The sequence below is a fragment of the Sinohyriopsis cumingii genome, chromosome 2, assembly GCF_028554795.1.
Source record: "Sinohyriopsis cumingii isolate HCF-2022 chromosome 2, ASM2855479v2, whole genome shotgun sequence".
NCBI classification, from domain to species: domain Eukaryota; kingdom Metazoa; phylum Mollusca; class Bivalvia; order Unionida; family Unionidae; genus Sinohyriopsis; species Sinohyriopsis cumingii.
This window is the reverse complement of record NC_142962.1, coordinates 158,442,630-158,469,772: the sequence shown is the minus strand read 5'-3', so window position 1 is coordinate 158,469,772 and position 27,143 is coordinate 158,442,630. Positions and strand designations below refer to the sequence as shown.

At 34.6% G+C, this 27,143-nt stretch overlaps 1 protein-coding gene across 1 annotated transcript in view; it reads left to right on the top strand.

Annotated features, from left to right (window-relative positions):
* The window catches only part of LOC149806187 (neurotrypsin-like), a 110,479-nt gene that overhangs the window by 48,395 nt on the left and 34,941 nt on the right, over window positions 1–27,143 (top strand). The window contains exons 13-20 of the mRNA XM_089951098.1: window positions 4,795–4,960; window positions 5,506–5,625; window positions 12,859–13,015; window positions 17,311–17,489; window positions 20,297–20,404; window positions 21,422–21,563; window positions 24,586–24,764; window positions 26,992–27,139. Coding sequence (XP_089807224.1) covers window positions 4,795–4,960; window positions 5,506–5,625; window positions 12,859–13,015; window positions 17,311–17,489; window positions 20,297–20,404; window positions 21,422–21,563; window positions 24,586–24,764; window positions 26,992–27,139 — 1,199 coding nt within the window. The remainder of the gene's footprint in view (window positions 1–4,794; window positions 4,961–5,505; window positions 5,626–12,858; window positions 13,016–17,310; window positions 17,490–20,296; window positions 20,405–21,421; window positions 21,564–24,585; window positions 24,765–26,991; window positions 27,140–27,143) is intronic.

The window sequence follows — 27,143 nt, the reverse complement described above, 5'->3', positions numbered from 1 at the left end:
CTGTAGATGATATATGTATCTGTATGGTATTATCTGGTATGTATCTGTATGTATCTGTAGATAATATATGTATCTGTATGCTATTATCTGGTATGTATCTGTATGTATCTGTAGATGATATATGTATCTGTATGCTATTATCTGGTATGTATCTGTATGTATCTGTAGATGATATATGTATCTGTATGGTATTATCTGGTATGTATCTGTATGTATCTGTAGATGATATTTGTATCTGTATGATATTATCTGGTAGGTATCTGTATGTATCTGTAGATGATATATGTATCTGTATGGTATTATCTGGTAGGTATCTGTATGTATCTGTAGATGATATATGTATCTGTATGGTATTATCTGGTAGGTATCTGTATGTATCTGTAGATGATATATGTATCTGTATGGTATTATCTGGTATGTATCTGTATGTATCTGTAGATGATGTATGAATCTGTATGGTATTATCTGGTATGTATCTGTATGTATCTGTAGATGATATATGTATCTGTATGTTATTATCTTTTAGGTATCTGTATGTATCTGTAGATGATATATGAATATGTATGGTATTATCTGGTATGTATCTGTAGATGATATATGTATCTGTATGGTATTATCTGTTATGTATCTGTATGTATCTGTAGATGATATATGTATCTGTATGGTATTATCTGGTAGGTATCTGTATGTATCTGTAGATGATATATGAATCTGTATGGTATTATCTGGTAGGTATCTGTATGTATCTGTAGATGATATATGTATCTGTATGGTATTATCTGGTAGGTATCTGTATGTATCTGTAGATGATATATGTATCTGTATGGTATTATCTGGTAGGTATCTGTATGTATCTGTAGATGATATATGTATCTGTATGGTATTATCTGGTAGGTATCTGTATGTATCTGTAGATGATATATGTATCTGTATGGTATTATCTGGTAGGTATCTGTATGTATCTGTAGATGATATATGTATCTGTATGGTATTATCTGGTAGGTATCTGTATGTATCTGTAGATGATGTATGTATCTGTATGGTATTATCTGGTATGTAACTGTATGTATCTGTAGATGATATATGTATCTGTATGGTATTATCTGGTAGGTATCTGTATGTATCTGTAGATGATATATGTATCTGTATGGTATTATCTGGTATGTAACTGTATGTATCTGTAGATGATATATGTATCTGTATGGTATTATCTGGTATGTATCTGTATGTATCTGTAGATGATATATGTATCTGTATGATATTATCTGGTATGTAACTGTATGTATCTGTAGACCATGCATGTATCTGTACGGTATTATCTGGTAGGTATCTATATGTATCTGTAGATGATATATGTATCTGTGTGGTATTATCTGGTATGTAGCTGTATGTATCTGTAGATGATATATGTATCTGTATGGTATTATCTGGTATGTAACTATGTATCTGTAGATGATATATGTATCTGTATGGTATTATCTGGTAGGTATCTGTATGTATCTGTAGATTATATATGTATCTGTATGGTATTATCTGGTATGTAACTGTATGTATCTGTAGATGATATATGTATCTGTATGGTATTATCTGGTATGTATCTGTATGTATCTGTAGATGATATATGTATCTGTATGATATTATCTGGTATGTAACTGTATGTATCTGTAGACCATGCATGTATCTGTATGGCATTATCTGGTAGGTATCTATATGTATCTGTAGATGATATATGTATCTGTATGGTATTATCTGGTATGTAGCTGTATGTATATGTAGATGATATATGTATCTGTATGGTATTATCTGGTATGTATCTGTATGTATCTGTAGATGATATATGAATCTGTATGGTATTATCTGGTATGTATCTGTATGTATCTGTAGATGATATATGTATCTGTATGGTATTATCTGGTATGTATCTGTATGTATCTGTAGATGATATATGTATCTGTATGGTATTATCTGGTATGTATCTGTATGTATCTGTAGATGATATATGTATCTGTATGGTATTATCTGGTATGTAACTGTAAGTATCTGTAGATGATATATGTATCTGTATGATATTATCTGGTATGTAACTGTATCTGTAGACCATACATGTATCTGTATGGTATGTATCTAGTATGTAGCTGTATGTATCTGTAGATGATATATGTATCTGTATGGTATTATCTGGTATGTATCTGTATGTATCTGTAGATAATATATGTATCTGTATGGTATTATCTGGTATGAATCTGTATGTATCTGTAGATGATATATGTATCTGTATGGTATTATCTGGTAGGTATCTGTATGTATCTGTAGATGATATATGTATCTGTATGGTATTATCTGGTAGGTATCTGTATGTATCTGTAGATGATATATGTATCTGTATGGTATTATCTGGTATGTATCTGTATGTATCTGTAGATGATATATGTATCTGTATGATATTATCTGGTATGTAACTGTATGTATCTGTAGACCATGCATGTATCTGTATGGTATTATCTGGTAGGTATCTATATGTATCTGTAGATGATATATGTATCTGTATGGTATTATCTGGTATGTAGCTGTATGTATCTGTAGATGATATATGTATCTGTATGATATTATCTGGTATGTAACTGTATGTATCTGTAGACCATGCATGTATCTGTATGGTATTATCTGGTAGGTATCTATATGTATCTGTAGATGATATATGTATCTGTATGGTATTATCTGGTATGTAGCTGTATGTATCTGTAGATGATATATGTATCTGTATGGTATTATCTGGTAGGTGTCTGTATGTATCTGTAGATGATATATGTATCTGTATGGTATTATCTGGTGTGTATCTGTATGTATCTGTAGATGATATATGTATCTGTATGGCATTATCTGGTATATATCTGTATGTATCTGTAGATGATATATGTATCTGTATGGTATTATCTGGTATGTATCTGTATGTATCTGTAGATGATATATGTATCTGTATGGTATTATCTGGTATGTAACTGTAAGTATCTGTAGATGATATATGTATCTGTATGATATTATCTGGTATGTAACTGTATGTATCTGTAGACCATGCATGTATCTGTATGGTATTTATCTGGTATATAACTGTATGTATCTGTAGATGATATATGTATCTGTATGGTATTATCTGGTATGTAACTGTATGTATCTGTAGATGATATATGTATCTGTATGGTATTATCTGGTATGTATCTGTATGTATCTGTAGATAATATATGTATCTGTATGGTATTATCTGGTATGTATCTGTATGTATCTGTAGATGATATATGTATCTGTATGCTATTATCTGGTGTGTATTTGTATGTATCTGTAGATGATATATGTATCTGTATGGTATTATCTGGTATGTATCTGTATGTATCTGTAGATGATATTTGTATCTGTATGATATTATCTGGTAGGTATCTGTATGTATCTGTAGATGATATATGTATCTGTATGGTATTATCTGGTAGGTATCTGTATGTATCTGTAGATGATATATGTATCTGTTATGGTATTATCTGGTAGGTATCTGTATGTATCTGTAGATGATATATGTATCTGTATGGTATTATCTGGTATGTATCTGTATGTATCTGTAGATGATGTATGAATCTGTATGGTATTATCTGGTATGTATCTGTATGTATCTGTAGATGATATATGTATCTGTATGGTATTATCTTTTAGGTATCTGTATGTATCTGTAGATGATATATGAATCTGTATGGTATTATCTGGTATGTATCTGTAGATGATATATGTATCTGTATGGTATTATCTGTTATGTATCTGTATGTATCTGTAGATGATATATGTATCTGTATGGTATTATCTGTTATGTATCTGTATGTATCTGTAGATGATATATGAATCTGTATGGTATTATCTGGTAGGTATCTGTATGTATCTGTAGATGATATATGTATCTGTATGGTATTATCAGATAGGTATTTGTATGTATCTGTAGATGATATATGTATCTGTATGGTATTATCTGGTATGTAACTGTATGTATCTGTAGATGATATATGAATCTGTATGGTATTATCTGGTAGGTATCTGTATGTATCTGTAGATGATATATGTATCTGTATGGTATTATCTGGTAGGTATCTGTATGTATCTGTAGATGATATATGTATCTGTATGGTATTATCTGGTAGGTATGTGTATGTATCTGTAGATGATATATGTATCTGTATGGTATTATCTGGTAGGTATCTGTATGTATCTGTAGATGATATATGTATCTGTATGGTATTATCTGGTAGGTATCTGTATGTATCTGTAGATGATATATGTATCTGTATGGTATTATCTGGTAGGTATCTATATGTATCTGTGGATGATATATGTATCTGTATGGTATGTTTCTGGTATGTATCTGTAGACCATGCATATATCTGTAGAATAGAAATTTAGCTTGATGGTAAAATATATGCATGTACGTGGTTTAGGTAGGATAGAAATTAAGCATGACAGGGTAAAATATATGCACTGTACATGGTCTAGTTAGGATAGAAATTAAGCATGACAGGGTAAAATATATGCACTGTACATAGTCTGGTTAGGATAAAATTAAGCCTCAGTATTTTTCTTTAGACAGACTTGGTAAAATATTTATCTTCTGACTGAGGGAAAAATGAATGCTGCTTGATCAGTTTTAACCTGGTATCCAGATTCATACCACTCATATTGAGATGAAATGACCTAAAAACCATGTGGCTACCTAATGTTAAGATTGCCTGACATAATGGTTCAATTTTCATTTTTTAATTTCAGTGTGCAAGAGTTTGTGTGCAGACAACCAAGTTTGTCTGCCGATCGTTCTCATATTCGCCTGTGGACAAATATTGTTACTTGTCAGATAGAAGTTCCCAGTATTTTCCACTTCCCCCAACTTCTTTCAAAATGGACTACTATGAGCTTAAAGGCATGCCTTCGAAAGGTTTGTTGCCAAAAGACAAAAAATCACTTTGTAAATTATTATAGCAAGGAAAGAAAATGTTAGAATAGCCCATTTCTAGAATCAGGTAGATTTTCACTTGCAAGCAGTTAAATTGATTGACATTCTCCATCAGCCCACAATATAATCATAATTCAGACCCACTTTTTTTTCAAATTGTAGGCAGATGATTCAATGCTCCAGGTTTTTTATTTTAATAGTTTACTATATCATGAAAGATAGTTATTAAAAAGCTTTGAGAATTTGAATGTAGTTGTGATGGGTATAGGATTATAGAGAAAAATGTCAGTTCGATAAAGGATATTCTTGCTTTGGTTTAAAGTTCAGCTGAATTTATAAATATTATCTGTAAAGTTTCTGTTCCACAAGTATTTTTCCCATCCCAAGTGATGAAAATAAGCTGTACACACAAACACCTTGCAGAATTATCAAATGTTTTGTCTTCATTTAGCATTCACAGGTTGAACTAAGTTGTGCTGTTGAATATCAGTGCATATTATGTATAAATTTTATTGTCTTGATGGTAGAGGACTGTGAAGCCTCAGGGATGCTGACATGTAACAATAGCCGTTGTGTTGGCTCAGACAAAGCATGCGATGGGGTGGATGACTGTGGTGACTCATCCGATGAAAGTGAAGGAAGATGTGGTAAATATTTGTATCACACAACATTCACCTAAATTAATATCAGGACTTAACACAAAAAATCATGTGACACTGTTACATATTACACTTAGCAATGTCACATGGCCATGTCATAGAATAAAAATAAAGTCGTTATAATTATATGCTTAAAAGATTATCATATTAGTGTTCAGTAAAATAATCAACAATTACAAAACTCCAGATTGGTGTTTCTCTGTTGAATTAATTATCCGATCATATTAATGTTTGGAATCAACTCCCTCAGTCACCTGAAGCTAACCCTATCTGAAGACAAAACAATGTCTTTTCCTATTTACAATATAGGTGCTAAATAGAGTATCAATGGGAAGTATCTCTTCCCCCGTACATTTATAAAATACCTCCCTTGTCAGCACCAGCGGGCTATTTAGTACCCAGTTTAAGCTTTTTCTGCAGTACTTTGCTATCATTATGGTATTGTTAAAAGCTCCTAAAATCCATAAAATTTCATCATAATTTTGAACCATTCACCTGTAATGCCAGTATAATATGATATTTGCATATTTTTTTATTTTTTTATGGGCTTTGCCTTGGATCTTACAGTCACACATAATGTTGGTAAATATTTTTTGTCTCGGACAAAGTTGAAATTTTGCATGATGTGTACTTTGGTGCTTTACTTGACGTGTTTACAACTTGTTTGTTGGTGTTTCATATGAATTAGTAATTTTTTTCAATGTCACAAAATGTTCTTATATAAAAGATTCATAGAGGACATGTGAAACTAGCATTGCATGTACCAAATGTACATCATCTAATTTATGTGGTGTCTGCTCTGGATGGTGAGAGAGGTCTTTGTCCACCATTTTAAACAAACAACTGAAAGGCTAGCAGAAATATTTGAAGTTGAGATCATTGGAGACCAGATTTTGAGACTGCACTCTAACATGGAATCAGGAACCAGTATGGAATGCCTCAATGACCCAACCAAGATTCATCAGACTGTACATTTGGTTTCCATTTCTTCAGTATGGAATGCCTCAAGGACCCAATCAAGATTCCTCAGACTGTACAATTGGTTTCCATTTCTTCAGTATGGAATGCCTCAATGATCCAACCAAGTTTCTCAGACCGTACAATTGGTTTCCATTTCTTCAGTATGGAATGCCTCAATGATCCAAGCAAGATACCTCAGACTGAACAATTGGTTTCCATTTCTTCAGTATGGAATGCCTCAATGACCCAACCAAGATACCTCAGACCATCCCATTGGTTACCATTTCTTCAAGGCAGCTAGAACTGGAAGAAGGCAATTCCTTTAATACAGCTGCACTTCTGCCATCTGATCGAGTTACAGATGAAACCACTGATACATGTGACATCGAAGATGCTGGCTTCTAGAGACTTTATCCATTGACTCAACTCTTGCCATTCTGTGATAAAATCAGACATGACAGGAGAGTTTGCTCCAATTGTTTGGCCACCTTGTTTCGGTAAGTCCTCCAGCATGCCTTAGTCAGATCAGATTGTCATGTAAGCCAGGGCACATGGAGTTTTGTTCTGACCTCAGTGGTGTTTACAACCAGCTGACCACATGTCTTGCCATCCTGACTTCCAAGCAGCCCATCCTGCTGATTGACTAGCTGTCCATCACTTCTATTGACCAGAGGTCAGTCATTAAAAGTTGGGCCATAAACTGACTCATTGTCCCATCTTATATGTTCTGTTATGGGATCCATTCAACAGTCTGTTCACATGGCCATCCAGTTGAGCCTATAATGCAAACCATGCTGGTTGAGGGTCTGTCACTTTTAATGACTGATTTACTGTTCATGGTTTATCCTTTGAGCAGGTAACACTTTACCCTCTGGTCATCCTTTGCACTTGGTATGTTATACACAATAGGTTTACTGGAAAAGGATGACCGTTCAATTGAGGGCAGGAAAAAGCTTGACAAGCTTATTTGCTCAGGTCCCACACATTACAAGGGACTGTGTACCTAGTATGTGCACTCCCATTTGGACTCACAATATCAACCCTTGGATTTTTCAAGAAGACCATCGATTGTGTCATCATCCTATTCAGGTTGACCTCATCAGCAGAGAATGTGGCATATCTGGATGAATCCTGCAAAAACAGCATTAATGTGATTCAAGTTAAGGATATGAACAACCTTTTGTCACATCTATGTCCTTTAGCATTCTGGTGAACAGGTGAAGTCAGATGTCTCTCCCACCAAGCATTTCATTTGTTTTTGAGTCATCTCAATCAAATTTGCTTCCATCCAAGCACATTGCATTGCATGTCAAGTTTCCAGAGTCAGTTTCCAACTGGAAGTGGATTTATTCAAGGGAATCAGTGCAGTCCAAGATCTGCTTCACCTTGACTGCCTATTCATACACCCACTGTCAGACTCTTGTCTCCACTAAGAGACAGGGTTTCCTACAATCAGTACACAGGAAAAGACTGATGACAGGAATCAGTTTAGAGAACATCTAAATGGAGGTTACAGTTTGTATGATGGCCTTCCTTTTGTCTTATTTATTTATTTTAGCTGCATCTCTGAAGCCACTGGATATATTGGGTTTGGAAGAAGGAAATAGAGTGGGCATTTCTAATCTCAACTAGAGTAATATTCCAGAGCAAAGTTCCAGAGTATTGGAAACTTTTTTTTAAATAATCCCATATTTGGTTTGGGAATTTTATACTGTTTGGTAGACATGGATTGCAGGTGGGGAGTATTGCCAGGCAGCCTATACTGGAATAGTGATTGTAAATATTCAGGAGCACTGTTATTGGATATCATGTACATTAAAAGTAGCAGCAACTGGAGGCCATAATTGTGCCTATAATTGGAAGGATCTTCTTTGTTAAAAGTGACACTCATAACATCCATGACAACTAATTGGTGGTGTACACCCTCAGACAAGAGAGAACCAAGTCACCAGACATATGCATTTTGGTCTGGGACTTCCTGAACTAATGCCTCCAGTTCTACATCACTGTCCTGAGAAGACATGCTCAGTCTTAAAATGGACAAGGCAGACTCATTACACTGAGTGGTCTCTACTCTTGTCAACCTTTCATTGAATTTACATATATGGCAACTTGATGGTGGTAAAATATCTCCTCAAACAAGAGAGGAACAAGTCATCAGATATTTGCTGCTGGTGTGTGACTTTCTGTGCTAGTGTTTCCAGTAGCACATCACCCTCCAGACAAGACATATCCTAGGCCAGCTTGGTGTTCTTATTGACATTATTAGTGAAGGCCCATCTTTTCATTTCTCAATCTTTTATCAGATTTTTGTGGTTGCCCAAGAATAGATCTTTTGGAGACCATTTGAAACCACAGGCATTCATTGTTTACAGAACCAGATGTCTGGGAAGTTGATACTCTTTCAGTCATTTGGGAATGAATTTGTGGATACACCTTCACTCCATCTGTTCTGATTTTGAGAGTCATTCAAAAGATAAGGGTTAAGACTTGTAGAATAATTTTGGTTGCTCATTTCAGATGGCACAGGGCCTCAGTCCGATTGATTCAGTCTAATAGTAGATATTCCTAGGAAAATCACGACAATTTCCAACCTGCACAAACAGCTGCAGTTAAAGGTTTTCCATCACTGTCTCATGCCAGAATGTTTCATTTCTGGAGATATTTGAATGATGTAGAATGCTTTCCACTTTTTAAGGCCTGTGTGGGAAAGTGGCATGTCTTTACTGCCTGGTGCAGATAAACAACATTGTTCCCTTGTGAGCCTCAATTCCACAATTGGTCATCTTCCACATCTGGCTATTTAAGTTAGTTCCAGATACAATCATGGGTTACCATTCAATGATTTCAGACACATTTAAACTATGGGATAAAGGATAAAGGTTACAGTAAGGATCTTTTGGACTTGGTGCTTTACTCTGAATCAACCCTGGTTACTTTACTTGTTTCCCAGATGGAACTTCTCAAACCATTATAGAGAACATTAAAGAAGCTACAATCATATAAAACATGTTTATTAATAGCTTTTGTATTCACCTTCACAGAAAGCATTAGTGTGGCCCAATAACTCTTCCTCCCTGAGAAGGTAGGGAAGCAAGACATAACTTTTAAGCCCTGGCCTCTTGGCTTCAGTGATTAATTCACTCAGCATACTCTGACATCCCACAGGATCAGATATGCCTCATAAAAATTTCTGTTAATAAAATTTAAGCCATCTCTGTTAGCCCCACTTTCAAGTGCAATGTTTTGCGGACACTGGAGGTTGTGGGTTCGAACTCCAACCAAGTCATACCAAAGACTTATAAAAATGGTACTTGCTAGACACACAGTATTAAGATGATAAGTGTTTGAAATGGTTGGCCAGGTGTTAGGATAATGTGACTGGTTGGGACATGATACTACATGTCTGTGGCATGATGCCCCAGTGTATGACATCGGGATAAACTGCCACACTGCAGACATCATAGCGATATGACTGAAAAATTGTCAAAGCTATGTTAAAAATCCAAATCACACACACATACACACACACACACACTGTTTTGATTTGAGACATTTTCAGGCTGTTGGTTGGAATGCACAGTCAACCTTCTCAAGCTCTACCATCATGATTTTGCATTGCAGAGAAGGCATCTTAATTGGGTGGGTCCTTTGCCTAGACAATAACCAGAGCCCATTAACAACAGAATAACCTCATCATGGGGTTTAGATTTATAGCTTTTGCTGTGGTTGCCTGAAAATCTTTCTTCTGTAAGGAAAGATCCCTCTTTTCTCATTACCTTTAGTGTAAAGCCATATGGTGTACCGTATGTGTCACTAGCTTGTCCCTAGTATGCTGCCTCATGTTAGGAAAGTCTTTTTATTTCTCACATGCTGATCTGACAAGTCTTAATATTTCCCAAAGGATAACCATGGTAGAGGTTGGATGCTTATATATTTCCTCATCATACAAATTATTGTAACATTAATGTGACTAGGTAATGTACTCAGCGGATTCTTGGATCATAAACTGCTTGATCATGTAAGCATTCTCAGAGATATTTAATTTATGTTAAAAATGTCCTTTTTCATCATAAATATATAACCAGCAGGCTTGAAATTACACCACCAACTGAACTGCATATTTAGATAATTAATGTAGCTTCAAGAATCTCCTCAACACTTCCTCATACCAATAATGTGATTAAAAAATGGTTGGAGATCATAATTTGGGAAAGTGTTTTTGATACCTATTATATCAATGGTTCTAACATATAAGAAACTTCCAGAACCTATAAGGTTTCATAACATCTTGGTTATTGGCAATAGTGCCAAGCATCCAGTTTGAGAAGTCAAAGGTTGACGTTAAAGCCTTAAGGCATCCTTAGCTGCATTACAGCATATTTTAACCAGCAAGACAACTTTCCTTCACATATAACTTGGATCCTTTCTTAAATGTATAAATGTACTGAATATTATATAGACTGTGAAAACCATGCTGTCAGGTATACTTTTGATTTGATAATGGTAATGACCAAAAATGTTTTCCTGTGTAAGATATTTTGTATTTGTCTCAGTTTTTCAGCATAAGACAAATTTTCTTGTGATACATTTTGTGTAAATGTACACCAAAACTAATGTGACTGCACTGGTGGCATAAGTGGTTAGAGCATCCACCTTGGATGTTGCAGATTGTGGGTTCAAACCCCAGCTGAGTCATAGTAAAGATTTATATAAAGGTATTAGCAGCATTAAGAGGTTAGTGTATAGGACTGGTTGGCCTGGTGTCAGGATAATGTGACTGGGTGGGACATGATTGCTACATGTCTGCAGCATGATGCCCAGTGCTAGACATCACTATAAACTGCCACACTGCAGACATCCTAGTGATACGACTAACACTTTTAAAGCTACACATGCACACATCCAACAATATTGTTTATTCACGTGATTTTGTTTGGTTTGGAGAAAAATGACATTTTACAAACATGCTATTGACATAAATGTCATTGATGTCAAGTGAATATTGATAATCTTTTATGATCTACTATGCATACATGAATTTAGTCCTCTTTGATAACAGTTTGAAATTCCTAGTTTAGCTGTTTGGTGTTATCTCCATTTATAGACAAGACATTCTCACTGTGACCCATCTACACCCAAATTTAGCTCAACTGGCTAAAGTAAGGACAAGTAAGTTTATTGTATGGCCTTGCATCTGACAAGACCGATCCGGTGACCTAGTGGTTAGAGCATCCACCTTGGATGCAGGAGGTCATGGTTTCGATCCCCAGCCGAGTCATACCAAAGACTTTTAAAAATGGTACTAACAGCTGCCTTGCTTGGTGCTCAGCATTAAGAGGTTATTGTTAAGTCTGGTCAGCCTGGTGTCAGGATAATGTGACTGCAGCATGATGCCCCAATGCTGGACATCACTATAAACTGCCACACTGCAGACATCATAGTGATAAGACTGAAATATCGTTAAAGCTACGTTAAAAATCCAAATCATATGTACATACATACATACATACATGCATACATACATACATACATACGTACATACATACATACATACATACATACATAGACACACATACATACATACATACATACATACATACATACATACATACATACAAACATACATACATACATGTATCTGACATGCATCATCCATTATTTGTTATCCACCAATATTTGCTATTTTAAACTTCTCAAAATGTGATGGGTCAATTTCAGTCAAACTCATTCCTCATTCCAAGTCTTGTTTAGGTTTTCTACAAATGATGTGTCTCCATAGCAACCATATGGAAAAGAAATTCTCAACTTCTTCAGAACACCTGAGCTAATTTTTAGCAGGCTTTTTAGAAATCTTTTCAGGATAAAATTATGTCTGGTATGGCTCCTTTAGTATTGGTTTGATTTTCTTGGCATATTTGTACATGCCCATTTTTTCTAGGATAGTGTCCATCTGAAGATACTTAAAGTAGAAACAGCTACATGACAGATACCACCAACTGCAACCAAATATCTTGAAATTATACTGTCTTTCAAACCTATGGCACCTACCCTATTGCTATTGTCTTTTAGTCCAATCCATGTCAGGTGGGTGATATCAGGCACACTTGGGTCTCTTGTCATCCTACTCCTATAATACCTATGTCTTGGAGAAGTTACCTTAAACAAGGTATATCACAAATCACACATATCATACAAAACAAATGACCATGATTTGTCCCTGTAAAATTTGAGATTTTAATAAAGCCTATCAAATTGTAGGTCATGAAGCCCCAATAGAGGTGCGGCTGGCAGATGGGGATGAAGAGAATTCAGGACGAGTGGAGATCAAATACCTTGGAGAATGGGGAGTGGTGTGTGATGATAAATGGGACATTCAGGATGCCAATGTGGTGTGCAGAATGTTAGGTTATGACAGGTCAGGCATTAACCAGAGTTGTGGTCAATAACACTATTCACAATTTGGGGGAAGATAATAACATTTAATTGAAAAGTCTTTTTTGTTTAGGAATTTTGCAGACAACGCTGCAAGCTTTACCTTGAAAATGGATAATTTTCAGGTCTTGATATACTTGACAAATAGTGTATTTGTATTTTAAAACAATCTAAAGAGTAAGATGTTCTAAGTTTTTAGAGTTTAATGAACTTTGAACTCTTGTGTCTTTTCAGTTCTGGGACAATTTGTCTTCCTTAGCAAGCTCAGCAGTGAAGGAAACTAATATTGCATGCATTTCATTGGACAGCCTCACTCTGCTGTTAGCTATTGATTTCAATATATATTGTTTACCAACTCACTGGCACAAATATGGTCATCTGTCAACTGCATTACATAACTTTATATGTAACTGAATTCATTTTAGTTTTATCTGTGTAAGAGAACTATTACTGAAGGGACCAACATTCTGCTGGCTAAAATTATGTTTTAATTTTTCACAATAAAATAATTCCAACACTTTTACACAAAATGAGTTGCATTTGTCACCAATTCAATACCACAGTACACTTCAGTTACAAAAAATGTGTTTTTGGTATCCAGCTCAAATAACATCCATGTGCACCTTGATTTCCATACTCTTTTTCAGCATCTATGTTTGGCCTGGTTTTTGTGCTGTTTTTTTTTCAGATATCTGATCATAGCTTGGTTTTTGAGCTGTTTTTTTCAGAAATCTGAACGTAGCTTGTTTTTTGTGTTGTTTTTCAGAAATCTGAACATAGCCTGGTTTTGTTTTTTTTTTTTTTCAGAAATCTGAATGTAGCTTATTTTTTATGTTGTTTTTCTGAAATCGGAACATAGCCTGGTTTCGGGGCTGTTTTTTTTTAAATCTGAATTTCCTCAACACATTCATCAAGAACCCTGTTGTCACTTTTGCTTGGGAGCAGGTCTATGATGTCTCTGTGCTAACAGGGAACCTTAACACTCACTAAGTGCCATGGCTGTGTTTATTAATCTTCACTTAACAAAAGGAGATGCATATTTCCCTGTCAGCTTTCCTGGAAACTCATTACAGAGTCAATTTTATATCACAATATGCCACGAAAGAGACATATCTCAAAGTCCCAGAACCTGGAAAGGTCTGAGAAACAGGAACAACCTTGTAAAAGATACCAAATGGGAAACAATGACCCATTTTAAATATCTACCAATGAATAAGCATGAGGGAGACACAGAACAATCTCATTTCTATTTTCCCTCTCCATTAATCCTCTGTTAAGTGGGCTATTTATATTTCATATTTCAAGTGGGCTATTTATATTTCATGTTTCAAGGGGGCTATTTTTGTTTCATGTTCCAAGTGAGCTATTTATATTTCATATTTCAAGTGGGCTATTTATATTTCATGTTTCAAGTGGGCTATTTATGTTTCATGTTCTAAGTGGGCTATTTATATTTCATATTTCAAGTGGGCTATTTATATTTCATGTTTCAAGTGGGCTATTTATATGTCATGTTTCAAGTGGTCTATTTATATTTCATATTTCAAGTGGGCTATTTATATTTCATATTTCAAGTGGTCTGTTTATATTTCATATTCAAGTGGGCTATTTATATTTCATGTTCCAAGTGGGTTATTTATATTTCATATTTCAAGTGGGCTATTTATATTTCATGTTCCATGTGGGCTATTTATATTTCATATTTCAAGTGGGCTATTTATATTTCATGTTTCAAGTGGTCTATTTATATTTCATATTTCAAGTGGTCTATTTATATTTCATATTTCAAGTGGGCTATTTATATTTCATGTTTCAAGTGGGCTATTTATATTTCATGTTCCAAGTGGGCTATTTATATTTCATGTTTCAAGTGGGCTATTTATATTTCATGTTTCAAGTGGGCTATTTATATTTCATGTTTCAAGTGGGCTATTTATATTTCATGTTCCAAGTGGGCTATTTATGTTTCATGAAAGCGAACAAGACTTCTTGATAATTTTGTTTCAGAAAAGTGTAATATTTAAGGCATTTTGAATCAAAAACAATTAAACATTTGATTTTCTTTGTAATAATTTAAAAATGAGATGTATAATTAGATAAAGGAAAGTAAAATATAATATTCTTCATAATGTTTACTAAAAAAATGTTATGAATCCTTACTCATTTGATGTTGTGAATGTAAAAAGTAACCACATTGTAAAAATAGCCATATTTGCTTCAGATCTTAATAATATAAGGATATTTAGGTACAATTCACACTGTAAAATATGAGGCAAATTAATATAAGGATATTTAGGTACAATTCACACTGTAAAATATGAAGCAAATTAATATAAGGATATTTAGGTACAATTCACATTGTCAAATATGAGGCAAATTAATATAAGGATATTTAGGTACATTTCACACTGTAAAATATGAGGCAAATTAAGATAAGGATAAGGATATTTAGGTACAATTCACATTGTAAAATATGAGGCAAATTAATATAAGGATATTTAGGTACAATTCACATTGTAAAATATGAGGCAAATTAATATAAAGATATTTAGGTACAATTCACATTGTAAAATATGAGGCAAATTTTTGTCACTTATTGCAGCAGATACAGTGGAACCCCACAATAATGCAATTATTGGGGTCCAAAAAATTGTATCGCATTAATAGCAGGGTCATGTTAATGTGGGGTCTTTGCAGTATTTTACTTTTATCAGAGAACAACAAATTGGCACATATACATTTATTCATGTCTAATGTATATCATGAATAGGGTATCAACACCGTTTACTCTTATGCCGTCATGGCATGCAATTCATCCATAATGCATGCAATTCCATTGAAAAATTGTACACATATTTTAAATATTCAATAATTTTGTCACAGATCATTGTGTCTGAATTCAACATCTAATATATAGGATGAACAGAGTATTAATACTGTTTACTTACTGTCTGATATCATACCATCATGGCATGAATTTAATCCATGTAATTCCATTGCAGAAATTGCATACATATTTAAACTATTCAGTAACTTTGTCACAGAATATTATGTGTCTGAATTCAGTGGGAAAAATTAACAGCAAAATTAGGTTGAGAAAGATGAAACACATGTACAGTTCATTACGTTCAAGAGTCTATGAACTGTGTCTGTACAAATTTCATACTACTAAAATTTTATCATATGCATTTTCATGGACCTTTATCCATTGTAAATTCCCAATAATTAACACTTGTACGCCTATTCATTTGAACAACTACAGCAAGAATAATTAACAATCAACACATGCTTTTAGCATGCATATAACTTTTACTTAAGATTTTGTGAATATCAAAAGAAACATGTGAAAAATACTTTATAATGATTTTAAAGCTAAATGCATGTACAATTTTGTACCCTTTCAATTTCCAGCTAATAAAAAAGTGGACATTACTTACTGGTAAACTAATTACATCTAATAACACCACCAAGCCCCAGCAAACATGTTGGCAGCTTTCATATTTTGATGTTTTTTAAATTGTGAGAATCTATTATCAACCATTGCATTGTCTGCTGCTTGGTTATGTACGCGGTTAAAGAAGAAACACATGTCAGCTATTGATTGAGCAACAGTTGTATACAGAATTAATTGAAGACAATCACAAAGATGATTTACTGGCTTTTCTGATGGATAAGTAATAAGTAACATTCCGATAATGTTTATTTTGACATATTACTTCTTGAACCTGGTGAAATTATTAAATTTCGAAGCCATGCCACAATCATATTATATTTGAATTCATACGTGAACTGTTCCCCCAAATGATAATAAACATTTTACACACCATTTCATGTCCTTTAAAAAAAAATATTTTTCTGGGTACGAGAAAAATACATCTACATGTATTTTAAAAATTTTGAACCATGCCATGATCATATTATATTTGAATTCATACACGATCTCTTCCCCAAAATGATAATACATTTTTTTAAATACACTATTTCATATGCTTTTAAAAAAATATATTTCTGGGTACAAGAAAAATACATGTACATGTATTTAAAATTTCAGGAACCATGCCACGATCATATTATATTTAAATTCATACACAATCTCTTTTCCAAAATGATAATAAATTATTTTATACACTATTTCAGTGTATTTTTTATGTGCAGATGAATATATGACATTTCAGGAGCCCCACCACAACTGTGTTATATCCGAATTTGCATTATTGCAGGGCACATTATAGCGGGGTCACACTGTACATGTATATACATGTAGTAATATAATTTCAGAGGGGCCATTCGAGCTACAACACTTTCACAATTTGGTAATGGGAATGGGGTCATAATGCTTGATGAGACTGAGTGTAATGGAACAGAGAATAGTTTGGCAGACTGCCAACACCCACCCTGGAAGAAACATGACTGCCATCAATGGGAAACAGCAGGTGTAATCTGCCAGGTGGCTAAAGGTAGATGCTAATTATCAGTCACTGTGTATATTGCTAAAACTTACATTTCTACTTGTGGTGTTTATCTATCTATCTTTACATTTCTACTTGTGGTGTTTATTTATCTATATCTCTCTCTCTCTCTCTCTCTCTCTCTCTATATATATATATATATATATATATATATATATATATATATATATATATATAATAAACATTTTATTGTAAAAGCATTAAAAATATTACATTGGCATGAGCAATAGATCCTATCCACTAGCAGATTATTATCATGAGAGGTCTCTGTCATTTTTATGCCACTGGACCTAGTTTGCAGAGAGGTCTCTGTCACTGGATGCCACTGGACCTAGTTTGCAGAGAGGTCTCTGTCACTGGATACCACTGGACCTAGTTTGCAGAGAGGTCTCTGTCATTGGATGCCACTGGACCTATTGCAGGGAGGTCTCTGTCACTGGATGCCACTGGACCTAGTTTGAAGAGAGGCCTCTGATTGGATGCCACTGGACCTAGCTTGCAGAGGCTCCATTTTGCAGATAAGGCCTTTCATAAGGAATAAGCTCATCTTTGAAGACCTGTTATATTTTTACATGATTCAGTGCAAATTAAAATATGATATGGGTATATTGACTGAAATAATAAACATATCATGAGGTATCAATTTACTTGGATGAACTTTGCTGACATTTTGAGGTTAAAGGTAGGAATTGTATGGTATGTGTTGTCAAAGAAACGGATTAAAAAAAAATTCATGTTGGCTAGTATTCATATACCTTGTGCTTCAGTGTGAGAAATTTTGAGACAGGGACATTAGACCAGGACAATATGAGGATAACTTTAAAAGAAATGGTTCATTTGATTGAAATGTCCCAGTCCCACCAACAAAAATTCCACAGTATGGAAATAATTTTTATAGAGAAATTGTTGATATGATTGAAATGTTCCAGTCCCACCAACAAGAATTCCACAATATGGAAATAATTTCTATAGAGAAATGGTGTATATGATTTAAATGTCCTAGTCCCACCAACAAGAACTCCACAGAATGCTGTATATCACCTGCTCACCTGAAACATGTTCCAAATACAAGCAGAGCCACTGAAGCATGAAAAGTAGATTGTGGTGAGCTCCTTTTCATACCTGTCGACTTTTCAAAAGCCAAGACTTAATCTAATTATAAGCAGATTGGAACCAAATTTTTTGAGATTTTTCACTGCATGTTTAAAGCATAATTTTTACTAAATATGGACCAATCATCCTGGTCCAATACACATGAAATTTTCAAAGGAGGTGCTGTTTCTCTCTGTTACATGCCTTATTTTCACCCAGAACATGCCCTGTCTTCATATTCTGGTCAGCTGTGGCCAAACTGCACAATAGCTAAAGATTAGACTTTAGTAAACAAGCAAGAAAGCCATTGTGACTAATTAATGGTTAATCCTTGTCCTTGCAGTTGTCTTGTGAAAAGGACTGCATTCCAGCATACTTCAAAGACACCATGTTATACAGTGTGTGTGTATGTAAGCACCAGCCATGCTTGGCAAATAAATGATGCCCTAATTTGTTGTAACTAACAGTGCCTAAAGTATGTATGAATTCATCTTAACAGTTCAAATATGAAGTCTTAAGCTACCATACTTGTAACAACAATTTTTTCCATATTTTATTTCCCACCTTTTTTCCTCAACTCGTAAGGCATTTAATAATGTTTACTAAATAAGATATTTATTCTGAATTTTTTTTGATAGCATATATGCTGTATGGTATGTTTTTTAATGATGGTAATGAATATTTGTATGTACAGTACATTAATGCCAGGTGTTTAATTTTGTATGTTTCTTTGGTTGGAATGGATATGCTATTTTTGCTTGTAGAGAAAAGTACAGAGCATTCACAGGGATCAGTATGGTGATTCAAACTAATTGCTGACAATGTTATTGTTGTGGTTTGTTCTTTGGTGTCGTTTTATTTTTTTATTCTAGTATTGTTGTAGGGGTAAAAATACTTCATAAATTGACTTGAATAATGTTTAAACTTGACATTCAGTTTACTGAAGAAAACAATAATTGTAGTGTGATAGTAATTATTACATCACAGCAATATTTACAGGTGATAAAATAGAACATGACTTTTATGCATTGTATCAAATATATCTGTGTAGAAATTTTTAGGAGAAATTAAAATTGATAGACATAATGTAATAATAGGAAGTTCTCTGCAAAAATCAGGAGATATTTTGAGATCATGATATAGTCATGAATGACCCCAAAAATTGGCAGTTTTTTGTCCCAACGTGAAAGTTGATAGGTATGCCTTCTCTGTATCATCTTAAAAGGAATACATGCATCAAGTTTCATGATTATACATGCAATTGTGTTAGAGAAACTATACTAACTGCAAAAACTTAAAGTTCACACCAACACCAGCAATGCCATCTCTGTATGCTTCATGGGCATGACAAGATTTATTCAGAAATTTCATCCATAAATTTAAACTTTTTGTATATTAAAGGAGATGGATAAATTGATACAAGACTTGTAATATAAAATGATCATTGCATTTATTTTTCATATGATTAATATTCTCTAGGTTTGTTGACAGACCTTGTGGACTAATGAAAGGTATTGATAATTTATTCATTGTACCCTGATCAACACTGTTCTTGACTATAGAAGACTGTTGTATCCACAGTATATCTTTAGATCCATTTCACTTTCCATCAAGCTTGGGCTGGTGTAAATCTGTTTTTGTTACACAACTGATAGAATCCATTGAATAGAATATAGAGTATAACAACAACAGTTGTGTTTCAGCTTGTGGTAATGACAGTTATCAGTGTCCAGATGGTGGCTGTGTCCCTCTGACAAAAGTTTGCACAGGGGAGTGCCATTGTACTAACTGTGAGGATGAAAAAGATTGCAGTAAGTATACTAGTCCCAGAAGTTGTTCTATGGAGACTGTCCTTATATTGCCAGGATGAGGCAGATTGCAGTAATTATGCTAGTCCTTTGCTCATTGGAGAATGTCATTGTACTGTTGGGGTGAAGCAGATTGCAATCAGTACTTGTATGTTAGTCCCATATGCTCTCAGGGTAGTGTCATTGTACTAACTGTCAGAATGAGTCGGTCTCAATGCATATGAAGTATACTAAGTGCTTTGAGATGAGACAGATTGCGGTAAATACATCTATACTAATCCTGTGTTCAAATGGGAGTGTCATTGTACTAGCTCAAAGATGAGACAGAATGCAGTAAATACATCTATACTAATCCTGTGTTCCAAGGGGAGTGATACTGTAACAACTGTCAGGATGATACAGAATGCAGTAAGTATGCTAGTCCTTTGCTTACTAGGGAGTGTCACTGTACTAGCTAGCTAATTTAGTGATGGTCAGTTTAAACAAGGAGCAAAATGGTTTAAACATATTAAAGTAAAAAAAATGCTAAGTGTGACTAAATAAAAGTCTGTAATTAATTGATTACTTGAAAAAAATGAAAATTGATTTCCAATGACCTTGTTTAAATAGTCCAGAAAACTAGAGTAAATATCTTTATAAGTACATGTATTCATTAATTCTTTTAATAGAATACAAAGATGTATAAGATATATTACAATGATGATCTCCTTTGTGATTCAGTCTGTAGGTCAGCAAGGAAACATTTTGTGAATATTTCTTTTCTTTCTTTCTGGCTTTTTTTATTTTTACAAAATTCAGTTTTGTTCAGAAAGGTCATAGATATCTACACGGATCTAGACATGTACAGATATCTAGTATATTGCACTTCTGTTCAAATTTTCCTTTAATAATGATAAGAGAAATATGATTTGTTTATTATTTTAAGAATGGATTACTGTAAAATATGGCAAAATGAAAGGGTTATTCTGATAAAGAGTATGCTAGATGTTTCAGTATTATTTATGTGTCTATGTACTTCAGATGTGACAATTCAGCTTGTTGGAGGAGCCACGCCTGATGAAGGTCGAGTTGAGGTCATTATTAATGGCATAAGGGGCACTGTGTGTGATGATGGATGGAATGCAAATGCTGCAAATGTGACATGCAAATCCCTGGGATATGTGTAAGGAAATGGCATGATCCATGGAATATGCTAACCATCATTCATTTGTGTTACCTACTTTAGTAGATCATAAGACCTAGCTATCACTGTTCTGGTATCCAAGGCAACATCACTAGGCCTCACATTATGAGATAGATGTGGGAGTCCTATTGTAATTACCTTTCCAATCCCTCTGTCCAGTTGTTGAACTGGCCATCCATTCACAAGTCTTGTAATTACAATAGCTCTACAACTCTGGAACATAACTGTATGCCAGCTGGAAGGTAAATTTAATGAAATTTGTATTGTCTTTCATATTTATATGTGTCCCTTTGAAAGGTTTGTCTTGTCAGGTCTAATTCTGATAGTAGTATAGCTCTTATTTCTTCAGTATTTAATCTCCACTACAGCACTAGATTCTAGCATTGCTTTGGAACCATTGAACGTTATCTAATGCAATTTTTTGTATACATTGTCTGGTACATCTATAATTGCCTTTCTGAGTTTTGCTTCATCAACTTAATTTTGGATAGAGTTGTGGCTCTTGACAGTTAACTTCATATGACGTTACTTGTAACTAATATAGCTCAAAACCATATAACATATTCTGTTGCCGTCAGATATGAACATTGTCTCATGGACTTGCATGTGGCTGTCATGGTTTAGTCTCATTCATTATAAACAGAGGTGTGATCTGGGTTTTTTGCCTCACCTTTTTTTGGAGAAAAATGCAAAACATATTAGTTATGAAATCAGTGGCAGCTGTGGCATCAGTGGAGACAACATCAGCTTGGTGTTATCAGATTTTTGCATGTCTAGAACTCTGAAACTACTGTTATGAATGTTATGAAACTTGCTACACCAAATGTTTTGTTAGTGGAAATTGCTTTTCATTTCATCATGGTAATACCCCACCATACTTGAGGAGGACATTTGTCCCTCCCCCCTCCAATTTCTACATATCTTGATAGAATTCAGTGCACATTTGCCTTGATGCATGCATTCATCTTTGCAGTAGCTTCTTGTGGGTCGGTGGATCTTTCAGGGGTTTTCCCGGGTTCTTCCTCCACCATTAATACTGGCCGCCATGTATAGCCTATCATGTGCTGAAAAATGGCGTTAAACCCTACAACAACAACAACAACAACATTCATCTTTGGAATATTGCATAAGTGAACAGTTAATTTACTTTGGTCCTGGGTCATGAATCAGTGTCACAGTTCTTATACCTTAGACACAGACTCTGGGTCATAACTTGAAAACTGATGAGATTCTCAGATTTGTGTAAACATATTCTCACTATGAAAGGTAAAGTCATTTATTCATCCAGCATTTTTTTGTGTGGTCTTGCCATGCCCGCTGGGTTATAATATGGATACATTTTTTGGGGGGTCTTGCCATGCCCTCTGGGTTATAATATAGACACATTTTTGGGGGGGTCTTGCCATGCCCGCAGGGTTATAATATGGATACATTTTTTTGTGTGGTCTTGCCATGCCCTCTGGGTTATAAAATGGACACATTTTTTTTGGGGGGGGGTCTTGCCATGCCATCTGGGTTATAACAGGGATACATTGTTTTTTTTGGGGGGTCTTGCCATGCCCTCTGGTTATAACATGGACACATTGTTTTTGGGGGTGTCTTGCCATGCCCTCTGAGTTATAATATGGACAATATTCATAGCTTCTACCCTTAAAATGTATATACATGTCAAAACCACTGGGATCCCCATCAAGCTATGTCCTTCCTCTGTATGAAAATGTCAAATGATTTGTACAACTGGCAGAGTAATTTACTTGGCTTGAAAAGGGGGATTCACTATAGTAAGTAACAGAAAGTCAACATTATCCTGTAGCTGAAAAGTGAGAAGTTCTTCACAACCATTGTTTAACATTTTGTTTCAGTGTGTGACTCTATGTGACTTTGCCACTCTTTCTAGTCATCATTGTTATTCACGTTATTAGAATGTCATATTAAAAATGCCACTTCAGTATTTTATTCATTAATATATTGAACAGGACAGCTCTAATTTAAAGAAGAAAAAAAATAGGAAAGAGAAACAATATGGAATAATTAATTTAATTTGGTTTTCTTTACTAAAAGAAAGGGTGAAAGATTTCTTTATGGACATTATCAATATTGACCTGTAAAAAAATAATTAATTTGCAATAACAAATCTTTAAGCCTCTAGCTGAATTAAATATTTTTTCAAAGTAGTAATCAGCAAGGCCATGACAGATCATGATATTTCACAATCTTATATCCTCAACTCTTTCCAATGGGAGAAAACTATTTTAGTCTCTCAGAAAAAGACTCAGAGGTAATGACAGTGAATATTTTTCAAAGTCTGTATAGATGAATCTGACTATAGATTCCTTGTAATAAAAAGAGTGTGATAATAGCTTTTGATGATTTTTAGTTTAAAAAAATCTCAAAACAGATCCATTACTTTTAAATGCTATTTTCTGCAGCTTTTTCAGAAATATCTGGTGGGTTGATTGATTTTTACAGTACATTTAACAAATTTTGAGCTACACCATGCCAAGGGAATATGAACTAAGTGCCTTTCTCAAGGACACATCCAGGCAGTTCACTTGGGCTAGACTGGGTTGGCTGCTTTTTGCCATATGTCCTTCAAAAGGGCCTGTGTTGACAAAATTGGTGAACCCATTAGAAAGGCACTTAAACCCCATTTCCTAAGCAATTCTAAGAGAAAATTTTAAGTTTCGGTATTCTATTCATACTGCTTGTGTTTCATTGGCAGTATTATACTGTCTTGAGTCTGTATGACGGTATTGGTATAGTTATGATGCTTTAACAGCTGTTGTGTTAAAGTCAATACTTTACATTCAGAGTCTTTTTCTAGCATGCAGTAAAAATGGACCTCATAAAAGGTTAGTTTATTTAATATTCATAATCTCCAGAACTACTAAATTCCACTAATAACAGTAATCTCAAAGGTCAGTGCTGTAGAAGGTCACCAGGGTCTTTGTAAGTAAAAGACTTAGAGCATTGTCACTAATAACTAATCCACTAATCACAGGTATGGTGTTCCATTAACTATTGCCCACTTTGGGGAGGGGTCTGGACCCATCTGGTTTGATGATGTCAGCTGTACAGGGAGGGAAAAGTCACTGGGAGAGTGCCAGATGGCTGTTAGGGGAGAACACAACTGTTTACACACAGAGGATGCTGGGGTTAAATGTAGCTCTGAAAAGCCAGGTAAGAGTTTCATTCTAAACTTTTAGTTATTAGAATAGATAGACTTTAATATAGATGAAAAAATGTTCATTAAAATAGTAAAATATATATGTACAGTCAAGCCTGTCTACAGCAGCCACCCATGGGAAAAGGCAAAGATGGCCTTTGTAGACAGGAGACTTCTGAAGGCAGGTACAGTTCTCAAAAATTTGGTTGAAGACAAATTTATGTACTATGAACCGAATATCATTAGCATAGTAGTATTATCATTATTTCACTTGTATTACTATTATCAGTAGTAGTATGCTATCAAGATACTTGTACTTTGTTAAGCTATTTAGCAACAATCAAGAAAACTACAACTGTGCACATGCAATAATCTCTCTCCCTCTCCCTCTCACTCTCTCTCTCCCTCCCACTCTCTCTCTCCCTCTCTCTCTCTCTCTCTCTCTCTCTCCCTCTCTCTCTCTCTCTTATTCATGCAAACACTTTTATCACATTATCAGTACAAACAGCTCCTAAGTAAAATTACTAATTGACAGCTTATTTGTAATTGTGAAACGCTACTGACATTTTGTTATGAATGAAAACATGTGTTCATACTTTAAACAATTAATGGATTAAGCTGTTGCTCAAACTCACTGTAATCAAAAGACAGTTGGCTATTATTTGTGACCTTTGATCAGTTAAGAAGAAGCTTCTTGGGGCTTTTGTTAGTAGTACCTGAAATTTTAATCTGAGATTCCTCTGACCCTTCTGACCCCATTCTTGAAATTATTTGGACATTTATGTTGGGGTGTAGGATCAGAGTGGACATTTGTGTTGGGGTGTAGGATCAGAGTGGACATTTATGTTGGGATGTAGGATCAGAGTGGACATTTATATTGGGGTGTAGGATCAGAGTGGACATTTATGTTGGGGTGTAGGATCAGAGTGGACATTTATGTTTTGGTGTAGGATCAGAGTGGACATTTATATTGGGGTGTAGGATCAGAGTGGACATTTATGTTGGGGTGTAGGATCAGAGTCAATTGCCTTTCAAAAAGTTGAAATTTGTCACCACAAAGTCAAATTCTTCAGGCAGAGAACATATGTCCATGCGGCAGTCATGTGAAACCATTGGTGACATGTGCTCCATTCTTGATGAATCTGACTTTCTCCAAGTTGCTATGATAGCGACGTGTTTTTTGTATTTGTTCCTGGAATAAATATGTTGAGAATTTGGCATCCTTTCATTCTTTTACAAACAATATGTGACTTTCATTTAATATTTTAGAATTTTTGTTCAACATAGTTGGAAAAGGGTTTATTGTTGAATGGAAATGTAGTTTGTGATATTTGTTTTGTTGTGTGACTAGCAATGCAAATGGCGAGTAACAGGTCAAATTTCATAAACACTGTAGTTCATCTTGTGTGTAATTGGATTAAAGACATAATTATAATTTTCACAATTTCTAAAAAACTAAATCATTTTCCTATTGTTTTCATGAGGATATGACTTGATGTAACATTGTTTAAGTTTACATGGCATGCAGGTAAGTGGCTACCCTATGCCACCAGTGCACAGTGGTGGCAAATTCATATTTTTCAGTAGGCGGTTGACTCTGACCTTACACCACAACATAAATGTCCAGATATCACAAATGGGGTGGGAATTGTCAGATGAGACTCGGATTACTAAACAGTAAGGGATATATAGTATACCTCCTGTAAGGTTAAAAACAGCCATGCTTTGAAACTGACATTGCTGGCTCTTTTGAGTTTCACTGGGTCACAAAGTATAATTGAATATGAAAATGTTTAAACATCAATTCAGGTTATATACCTTTATATATACCATGAATTGCTCATCAAACAAACAAAGTTTACATACATAGGGTGGTAACTGATAATGTGCTCCAGTGACCACAGAAGGCAATGTGAAACCACTGCTTAATTAAAAAAACACATGGTCTCTGACGTGACCACTGATTACATGACACTTATATATGAAATTAGAATGGCTATTGTGACCAAGTGACTGCTGAAATCAGGTGACCATTAGGATAGGTTGGACTGTGTAGTTTTTCATTTATTTTAATAATAAAAAATTGCAGACTTTTGGGTTGGAAAACCCATTAGTACTTGTCCTCAATCTTAAATGAATTATAGTTATGGTTATTCTAAAAAATTGCTTAAAACATATTTAAGTTTTCAGACACTTTTATTTGAATGTTGATGCATATGTACTGTTACTATTTTCCTTCAGCTGAGACAGTGAATGTTAGGTTGAGAGGTGGAAGAACAAAGTATGAAGGTAATGTGGTGGTCACAAAAGATGGCAGGCCAGGGTACATCTGTGATGATGAGTGGGATGATAAGGATGCCGGTGTAGTATGTAGAATGCTTGGATTCCAGTGA